Source organism: Vigna angularis, chromosome 4 (genome assembly GCF_016808095.1).
Source record: "Vigna angularis cultivar LongXiaoDou No.4 chromosome 4, ASM1680809v1, whole genome shotgun sequence".
Lineage (NCBI taxonomy): Eukaryota > Viridiplantae > Streptophyta > Magnoliopsida > Fabales > Fabaceae > Vigna > Vigna angularis.
In genome coordinates, this window is record NC_068973.1 from 25,766,291 (window position 1) to 25,777,659 (window position 11,369).

The 11,369-nt window shown below is 29.5% G+C and overlaps 1 protein-coding gene across 1 annotated transcript; it reads left to right on the forward strand.

Moving 5' to 3' along the window:
* Positions 1–197: 197 nt before the first annotated feature.
* LOC108331140 (heavy metal-associated isoprenylated plant protein 9) lies at positions 198–3,091 on the forward strand. The gene is made up of 5 exons (XM_017565772.2): positions 198–869; positions 971–1,085; positions 1,169–1,341; positions 1,445–1,535; positions 2,422–3,091. Exons 1-5 carry the CDS (start codon positions 849–851, stop codon positions 2,895–2,897), a joined length of 876 nt encoding a protein of 291 aa, XP_017421261.1. The 5' UTR covers positions 198–848; the 3' UTR covers positions 2,898–3,091.
* The last annotated feature ends 8,278 nt before the right edge of the window (positions 3,092–11,369 follow it).

Here is an 11,369-nt window from a genome sequence, read left to right on the forward strand (position 1 = left end):
ACAAAATTATGCTTTGTCATTGAAACTAGAAAAAGGTAAAAAACAATACATGTGGGGACTAACTTTCTTGTACTAGTGTTTAATTTGCACGCAAAATGCAAGTGATTTATCAGATCCCCACGTTTCATTCATATCCCAATTATATATATATATATGTCACGAAAATCGGGTTGGAATGCGTTGCTCAAGAACTAATGTTGAAGAAAGAGAATGCTTATATGTTACAACTCATTTTAAGAAATCACAATATGCATGTGATCACCTTCTCGCTTATTTCATTTGCAAATGCTCTTTCATCGAAAAATCGTAAATAATTGAGCAAAATAGAGCCTAAACCAAATATAGGTAAAATTCAGAAGAGTCATCAAACATATAACATAGTATCAAATGCAGAATAGGTACTCCTACAGTCATATACACATGCCATGAATCTCTCAGAAATCAACACTTCACCACCTGGTCATGAAAAATGAACTAGTCGGCAAGTGCTATCATTTTGAAGGCTACTTTTTGCTCTCTCCCTCTCATAATCTTCTCCCTGTGCATAAATATGATAACCATCCTCCAACAGTTCGAAAACAATACCAAAAGAAGTATTGAACTAGGAGTTTCATGGTGCATTTATTGTGACATATTGCATGTGCTCTGGAATATCCTATAGTTTGGCTTATGCTACTTACTGTTTACCCACCACTTACCTATCATACTCAGTGTGTGATACTCCTACTCTTTCTTTATGTAACTGTCTTCTCTATACCTCTTAACCAACATCATCTCTTGATTTTTAAGCCCCTTTTCTCCCAAAATCAAAACACTAACTTCATTTTTCATCTCGATTCAAAGGGCAAATGGGTGAGGATGCAAAACAAGTGAGCCTTCAGTTTTCTCATTCTGCTTTCTCATTTATATTAGTTTTTCTTACATATTTCTGGACTCGAAAATTTTGTTATACTTATCTTGGTTTTGGTAGGAAGCTGCAGAGGAGAAGAAAGAGTCTAAACCACCATCTCCAATTGTGTTGTTTATTGACTTACATTGTATAGGATGCGCCAAGAAAATAAAAAAATATATTATGAAAATGAGAGGTTCTATTCTGTCATCTATCAGTTTGATTTTGACTTCATATGGGCTGCCACGTTTTCATTCGTTTGTAATTTTCTTCGAACAGGAGTTGAGGGAGTGGTGATTGATATGGCTGAAAATCAAGTTACCATAAGGGGAACAGTGGAGCCTGAAGCAATATGTAACATAATTACGAAAAAAACAAAGAAAAAAGTCCAAGTTATGTCTCCATTGCCAGAACCAGAAGTAGAACCTACACCAGAAATTGTTACTTCTCTGGTATCCAAGACTTCCCTTTTCCTGTTTTTCAAAGAAATGAAAATTATATTAAACATAAATCTACAAAGTTTAACTAATAAATGGTAATTGTTTCCTGTTACAGGCTATTGAACCGGTTACTGTGGAACTTAACATAAACATGCATTGTGAGGCCTGTGCTGAGCAGCTCAAACGGAAGATATTCAAAATGAGAGGTAACACTTATTCTCATCTAATGTGATGGTAACACCAATTGCTGGTTGTAGTTGAAAGAGACTGATTTGGATTAACTTCATTTGGGGAGAATGTAATCACTTTGAAGAATTACTTTGAACAAAAGCATGCATAAAACACAAATTTAGTCCTTTTCTAATACAATTTTGCAATTGTCACAACAAAAAACTCCATCAATCATTTGCAATTATCATTCTTTCACGTTCATTTGGAGTAATATACTTATAAAAGATTGTATTTAGAAAAATAGACTGTAAGAAAAAAATGAGTGATTTTTCACGTTCATTAAAGGACAGAACTATTTTATGATTTTTTTTTTCAATGAAACAGTTGAACTACTATTGATATTTATCCTTGTCCCTCCATTAATGCTTTTATCTCCCAGAGTACAAGTCAGCATTTTGACTGTAAACCTATACTTGGTATTCTTCTTCATTCCAATGCACCTAAAATTAGAAAGAAATGAAGATCTTGTGAAAGCCAATTTTTTCCTAACAGCACATTTATTTATATATTTTATTATTATTTAAAATAATCAATCTAGTTTCTCTTTTAATTCAACGAACAAATTTCATTCATGATTTCATAAACTAATAAAATTTAGGCAATAGTATGTAAAACACTCTTGTAAACTAGAATGCAGGACGGTTTAACAAATACAACATCAAAAAAAGCATCATGATTTAAAAACTATTAATGGCATCGATTCATCTAACGGCTGTTTTATCAGCTTTTGATGAACAAGTTAAATATAATGATGATCAATACATAAATATATAAACATGTATATGCAATATAATGCCTAAAAAATCCAAATCATCCCTTTAATGATGTAAATGTGAAAACATGTTTTTGTTATTAATGTAGGAGTTCAAACAGCAGTGGCAGAGCTTAGCACAGGGAAGGTCATTGTGACTGGGACCATGGATGCAAACAAGCTAGTAGACTATGTCCATAGACGCACCAGAAAACAGGTCAAAATAGTTCCCCAGCCAGAACCTGAACCCTTAGCAGAAAAGAAAGAATTAGAGAACCCTGGAGCAGAAGAGGTCAAACATGAGGAAGAGATAGAAGAAAAGGAAGAGGAGAAACCAGCAGAGGATACTAAGAAAGAAGAAGGTGGAAATGATGGTAATAATGAGAGTAAAGAAGAGAAAGGTATTGAAGAAGAAGAAGTGGCAAAGAAAGAAGTGGTTGGTGATGAGAATGGAGTGGTGGTTAACGTTGATGATGAAAGCATGAAGAAGATGATCTACTCCTACTATTACCAACCACTCTATGTTATTGAACCACCCCCTCAGCTATTCAGTGATGAAAATCCCAATGCATGTTGCATTTCATAAACTCATCACAAGATCAATGAAAGAAAGAAGGAGAAAGGATTCCATATTGTGAAATATTGTTTTTAATTAATTTGATGTATGAAGAATATTACACAGATAGTAATAATAGTTTTTTAATTTTTTCCTTTCTTCGATTATTTGCTGTTTGCAAACATGTTAATGCATGTAAGAGCAAATGTGACAAGATCTTGGGAATGTTGAGCAGGGGTGGAAGACTTCATATCATTTACGTATACTTCAACACTTTTATTGATAAAGTGATTAAATACCTTATCCATGAGTCTTTCGTAAGTTGTTCCAACGTTTTTTAATTCAAAAGGTATGAACTCATAATAATAATTGATTTTTTTTTATGAAGGCGATCTTTAGCTTGTTACCTTCAGCGATTGGAATTTGGGTTATAGCCTGAGTGGACGTTTAAGAACCGTGGTAGATTTTGACTGACTACTTTATCTACCAGTCGGTTAATGTTGAGTAAGTGATAGGCGTCCTTAGCACACACATTGTTAAGGTCCGTGTAGTCCATAGTTCCACCATTTTCCATTGGCTTTTTTACCAACACGACATTAGTCAGTCATGTTGTGTAATGTGCTTCCTTGACGAATCCATCTTGTAGCAGCTGTAAACAATTCATACTAAAGATTCGATAAATCTAAATATCTCAAACATACACATTTAATTATATTCAGATTTATAAGAAAGAAAACGGAAGTAGAAAGACCAACCTCCAGCCATTGTTGTATGCTTGCTTAAATTCTGATTTCTAAACCCTTGCTCTTAAAACACGATGGTGATGTATATGAAGTAAAAAGTAGGCTCAGTGACCTAATATGAAATTTTCTATAGTGCTCCAAAAACCATTATAGAGTATTTTTATAACGTTAGAAGAGATTGTTGCAGGAATCATGGCACACCCACACGTTTGAAAATGGTTTCTATTTAAAATGGATCACTTTCAAAATATTAACTCCTTTTAAAATATTAACTGAAAAGGAAATAAAAAAAATGGGATATGATATATTCTTAAAATGTAACCTCTTTTCTGTATAAGGCTAACATTTCTTTGCTTCGGCCTTAGTGGCTAGTCTTTTCTCCTCTCTTAACTTCTTTTCTTCTGTGAAACCCGTTTGACCTCGCTGAAAATAGATAGCCTATGGGAGATTACCCTAGGTTGACTCCTGGGAGGTCGGTTGTTGTCCATGAAAACAGGAAGACATTGTAAAAAAAAAAAAATTGGGTTATATAGCCTTTTCTCCTTCTTTTTCCACTATCGCTCCTATCTCTAAGTCTTGGCCTTCTTGTAAAGAAAACATCTTGGTTTTCCATCGGGCTCCATCTGCAAATCACTACTAACCCTAAAGTCGAGGTCATCACCTTTTATGACTATGTGGACTACTCTTTCTTGTTCGACAATGTTGGTATTGAGCGGGGGGATTAGGAGCTGCGACCTCACTATGTAACACTCTCGAGTCGTCTTTTCGTCACCATGAACTGTGATGATATCATTCGATGATGATGGAATTTCATAGTGAGGAGGGAGGTGGACACCATATCTCCTAGTAGGTTGAGTGATGAATGCTCCAACAGGATGTTATAAGACGTGTGAACGTCTATGACTAGCTATCAGATTAGTATTGTCCTTGTCAAGCTACCTTCTCCAAAGGTGGTGTGTAAGTCGATATACACACCTTCGTGGACACCCTTTCTCCATAAAAGTTGTTTATAGACTCGTCGAACAGAGTCATTACCTCCCTTGACAACTCCAACTTTTGATAGATTTTTCAATAGAGTATATTCATTGAACTGCCTTGATCTATTAGGATCTTTTTAACGAGAAAATTTTCAATCTCCACCATTAGGACCATAGGATCGGCTTGGTTTGGATCCACTCCTTGAAAGTCAGCATCTGTGGAGGTAATAAGAGGCTTTATCTTCTTCCTATATGTCTTGGTTACTATGTTGACAAATTGTACAATCCTGAGATGTCGCTTTTTGGCTGAAGACGAGGACTCGCCACCAACGAAACCTACAAATATGGTATTGATTGTGCCCCCAATTGAGGGTCTAGCATTAGTGCACCTCTCCTCGCGCTGGGTTGGTTCCTATTTTTTCTTCCTTCTCTCTATCTCTTGACCTTCTCTTTGATCCTTGAACCTCCAGTACCTAAAATGTGAACTCCCCTCATCATCACGTTTCACGAAGCATCTAAGGTGGCCAACCCAGTTCAACTCCTCAACCTTATCTCTGATCGTAGCACACTCATCCATAGTATGATCATTGTTGTGATGATACCTGCAATACTTGTTTATGTCTGGCATTTAGCGGGTTTTGTGATTTCTTGAGTGGTGGTATAAAATCAGCTTGCAACATTTCCTCCAACAAACGAGACTTTTGTCTAGAGTTTAAAGGTGTATAGTGTGAGAATCGGGTAGGCTTGGGTTCCCTTTGTCTAGAGTTATTCTTATGCGATGGATCTTGATCAAACATTTTCTTTTTAGCTGACATGATCTCGACCCGAATCTTGCTCCTATACTCTTTCATTTCTTCAAGTCGCATGACTTAGTGGCCCACTATCTTAACTCATCCATGCTTGTAGGCGACGTCGTGCACAGGTCATCATATAGTGTAGAACTACCTCAGGATTCAGATTGTTGATCTTCAAAGTCACCTTCTTAAGCCCATCGATGGAGGTTTGCAAGGACTCTCCCTTCTCCTCCCTAACATTGAGGAATGCTATGGAGGTGATATGGTAGTTCCAACTAGTGGCAAATTATGTTGTGAAGGACGACATCAAGGCATCAAAACAATGAATGGAGTAGAAAGGTAGGCGGCTGAACCACTCTAGAACGCCCCCTTCAAAGTCATGGGGAAGGCCTTGCACATGAAAAAATTGTCAGTTGAGAAGAGACTGACTTAGGTGATGTATACAGCAAAATGTTGTTGCCATAGTGGTTTAGGGTGAGGGCCTTCCATTACTTAGAGAATGAGGTCTCCATGATGACATCAATGAAGGGGTATGGACAAGCCCCTTCTATCGCTAATTAAGGAGGAATTAGTTGTTTCTCTATTCTTATGACCACTCTCCTCCCTATTCTCCTTTATCACGTATTGGTGTGATGAGACCTTATGTACCAAGATAGCATAATCAGAGGTCTTCTTCTCCTTTCCCTTATCTTCAGCATTTACCCTCTCTTCAGTCTTGTGTGTTTCCTACTTTAAAATGATAAAAAAATTTAAATAATAAAATTATATTATAATAAAATAAAATTGGTAGAAGTTAACTTTAAATAAATTTTGGATGAGTGATTAGTTTAAATAAAATAATAATTATAATCATTATTTATTTATTTATTTTGGAATGTAATAATGTAATAGATCACTTTTACGTTTAAGTTGGTAGATTTTTTATTTTTTATGATAAATTTTTCATATCTTAGATATAATTTCTCTCGTTCCTTAACAATTCCTTAACTATATGTTATTTTCATGGTGTCTGCCAAGTTATAATCTTGTTTGAATTTACTTATATAATTACAATGTCATGCCATTTGTTTTCATTGATAACTTAATGAACCTGCTCCAAGTAGAAGCTTACGAAATGATTATTTTATTTATTTTCAATATCATGGAGTACAAAAATAGCGTATAACATCATGTCGGACTTAGACTTGTCCGATATTAGTAAGTTATAAGACATCAGATATTATGAAGTCAGACGTCCTATTAGGTAAATTTCGCAAAAATGAACTTACGTATGATGTCAAATGCCTTAGAATTAGACGTCAAAATGTTATATGTTAGTGAATTCAATAAAAATTTGGACGAGAGGTTGAAAATTCATTCACTTTATCTTAACGAAAGACCATCTTCTCTACTCAAACTTTTATGAGAGTATATTGAAAACAACTTCAAATGATTTGAAAATTTTTTCAAAGCACGAGAATATCATGAGAAGCCCCCACAAAAAAATTTAGATCAAAATTCAAAGTCTAGGTATGTGAAATATTTTTGCAAAGTTTGGAAAAAAATGACGAAAAATAGAAAACAACATTTTTTTGAAAATCTAGAAGGAACAGACGGCTATGCGAGCTGTCATGTGATTGGAAATTTTTGTTCAACCCCAAATCCATATTATGTTTGTTTAAAGATATATCGTTGTTCACTTTCCAAATAATTTTTATACTTTGCAGGGACCCAAATATAAACTCCTAGAGTTTTTTTCCTGAACTAGGGGTTTGAAGGAGTAGTAAAAAAATCTAACTAAAACCAATAATAATAGCTATCAAAACAAAAAATCACAAGTTAATACTATTATTGTATAACTTTTGTGTTTTTCCTTATAGTTCATAGTTCATACTTTATAAAATACTAAAAACAAGATTAAATTTGTTGTTTTTCTGCAGGCCTTGCAGAATTATAAGAATGGATCACGTTTAATTAAAAAAAAATTATTAACGTTGGACAATGACAAAATTTGACGTTAATTAACGTCGGACAATAACAATATTTGACGTCAATTTACTCTATCTCCGACGTCAGATATTGCTTTATGTTCATCAATTAACATTGATTTTTTTAAATCTGATGTCAATTTAATATATTTCGATATGATATTGGTTTCGACTTCAACTTTAAAGGCTGAGAAACCAATGTTATACGTTATTTTTGTAAACCAAAGTTAGATACAGTAAGTTTTTTGAAATTTTAAGAGTATGACGTGAGAAGATATTGGCTTCGTATTTGGGGATGACCATTAGTTAGGCTCCTTGTGGCTTTGTAATTTAATTTGGTTAAATTGTAATGTTGTCGTTTTAAAAAAAAAAAATCTAAAGTTCTATTATTCAAAGTTTGAAAAATAAGAAATTTTGGTCAATCTTCAATTATGTATGGTTTATTTTTAATTTTATTTTTATGTTTTAATTAATCAAATTATTTGTGGATGGTTTGTTAAATTAAGCTTGCAAACAGAAAAACAGAAAGATACTCTGAAAGAAACAAAAGTATAAAAAAAAATACACTGTAAAAAAGAGTAAGTATTTTTATAATTTAAAATGTGTTGACATGCTTTTTTTTTTCTCTATTATCTTTATTCATGCAAAGATCAAACAAACTCAATCCCTTAAATTTATCTTTCCAAATCACTAGAAATCATCTCATCCAAACTCCAAACAACATTGACGTCTACATTTCTTTCCTCAACCATGGGAAATGTATTTCAACAAATATACGCATCACCATTCAATTATGACTCTACCTATCTAATCTCCACCACAATAAAAAATAATATATATATATATATATATATAATGACAAAGACTAGATCATACTAACAATCATAATAGATAAATGCTCTATTTGATCTTAGCTTCGCTTTTGTCTTCATTTCCTATCCTCTATTATTTTTTTTAAGATGAATAATAAAACTGTTAAAAAATTAAATTCATTCTAAAAATTTTATTATTTTTAATTTAAAAAACAAATAAAATTTACGTCAAATATAATCTTACTGAAATACAAGACACTACTAACATTATTATGAAAAAAGAAAAAACATTTTTTTCTATGAGAACCTTTTCTTTTTATGATTATCTTAATAGGATCGGAGATAGTCTTAACTTCGTCGAATTTATTGTTCCTAACATTTTTCTTTAAGTATAAAAATATTAATCAGTATATTGATAATTAAATAGAGTGCATAGTGTTTCATATTTTTTTATTCATATACAAAGTATGGTGCATTATATATGTAGATGAAAGAAAATTTTATCATGTTACCTAACTACACATGTTATCTAGTAATTTTATATAGAGATTATAAAAATTAAAAAAGTAAATTTAATAATATTATTTTAACCTGTCACTTATGAGGGAAGATGAATGATGATTAAATTGAGAATATTAAATAATAAAAAATTGTTGTGTGGCTCTCATTTAGCTTGTGTAGAAATATCCTTGATTTCTTGGGAAGTTCTTCATGCTAATGATGAATGAAGTGTGAAAGATAATGATTCTGAAAAGAAATATGAACTGTAAAAGGTGGAATAATTGGTATGATATATGGTAAAGGGCACTCCATAAAGAAGTGTATAATTAAGTCCCCAGCAAAATTGTCGTCTTCACAACCAATACAATCATTGAGAAATTACCAACATATTAAATGTTTCTTTCATTTATAACTAAATTAATTTTAATATTTTGAACTTTTGAAATTACCAATCCTTGCACAAGGAAGAAGACAATTACCTATTCAAATGATTTTAGCCATGGTTTTAGAATAAATATTTCATTAATATTTAATAAGTAAAAGTTTATGGATTGAATTTTAATATCAATATTAGATATTTTTCTATTTCTGTTTTAACTTTCTATTTTCTTAAAAATATGCATAAACAAAAAATATAATCATATTTTTAAATATATTAAAAATAAGAAACGTAATTGTACCTTTAATTGAAAAATTAAATCGCTAAAACTATTAATATTATTTAGTTTTTAAAATAAATAAATTAAAATTAATAAATATGATTATATAATTATTTAAATACTTACTGTTATTACATGTGTCCTGTATCAGTTGTAATTAATAATTTTAGATATTTTTATTATTTAACATACTTTATGATTTTTCTTTTGAATTAGTATAATTTTCATTAAATAAATAGTCTTTAAATTTTTTAAAATTATGAATTTATTGATTTTAAATATATAATTTTTACACTTTTAGGTTTTTTATCTCGTCATTTTAAAAAAAATAAATGCTTAAATGATATATTTTTTTGCAGATAATTTTTTTTAATTATAACGTTAACTTTTTATTATTATATTTTCATATTATATAGTGTATTATTAATTTATTTGATATCATAATATTTTAAAAAAATAAAATGTTTTATGAATAATGTGTAGTTAAATAAATGTGAGACTTTTGTTATATTAATCACAATGCTGGTTAAAAACAAGTAGTTAATAGAAAAAATAAAACAAATAAATATGATAATGATTTTGTATTTCCGGAACAATTTTTTATTGTTAAAAATACTATAACGATTTTCATATGGATCGATTTATAAGTGTTGTATAAACTAGTTTAACTAAAAAAATATTGTTTATTCATTTTAGACAGTGATTTTAAGATATTAAAATTTACAAACATTATATTAAAATGAGCACGTTCTTACCTCCGTTCGTATATCCTCCTCGTCATTATTTTTTTTTTTTTTAAATTACTAAAATGATCGTAGTTTACTTCTTTTTTATTTTGAAAACTTTTATTTCTTTTTTTTCTGTTACCTAATTTTTCATGTTTACTCTCATATATTATTGGAATTATTCAATATTTAAAAAAATAACTTAATTCTTGAGGTACTTTCTTACCTATTTAATATTAACTAGTTTGAGACCAGTGCGTCGTGTTATTTTTTTAAAAACCTTGTATTGAAAATTAATATAATTGTTATCATATTTAAATAAATAATTTATTTATATAATTATGTGTAAATATCATAACTATATATAGTTATAAATATAATAGTTAAATAAAAAGTTAGATAATATAAAAGAAATAAATAATTAATCAATTTTATTGGAATATATATTAAAAAATTTAATTATAAATATATTTTTATATACTAACATTTATAATAATAATTAAATTGAAGTATATTCATAATTTTGTATAATATTTTTTGTAATGTTAAAATAAATGGTTAAATATAATAAATATTTGTTTTTAATTAGAAATTATATGGTTTTAAGATTTAGAATCTTTATTTAGTAGTTATTATATGTTTTTTTATATTTAGTAGAGTTTTATTAATTATTATATGTTGAGTGTAATATTATGAGGATTAAAATTTACAATTAAATTTTTGAATTATATATTATATTAAATTAAATGTATATCTACGAATTAAATGTATATCTACGAATTGTTCTTAAAGTAAAATATAAGTATATAAGTATATTGTGCAATATGATTTCGTACAAAAATAAATATAACACGAAATTTTGATATTGATGATGATACTATGATAACTAAATTAATGGATATAGAAAATACAACTAATAATATCAATATTAATAATAGTAATGGATTATCTAATAATAATAATAGTACTATAAATAATAATAACAATGATAATAATAATTATTATAAGATTAAAAAATAATATATATATATATATATATATATATATTAATTTGTTTGTCCTAAATTATAAAATTGACATTGAGTAATGTTGTGTAGTAAAATAATATAATTATATGATTAAAATTTACAATTAAATTTTTTAGTTATATGAAATAAAAAATGCATATTATGAAATATTGATCTAAGATAAATTCAACACGAGGTTGATACTAAAATTTATAAATATAAGTACATGCAAATGTAGACAAATAGAGATATATTACAGACCGATATATATTGGAATATATTAACATATGAAATCATACATTATTGCTTTTTTAATG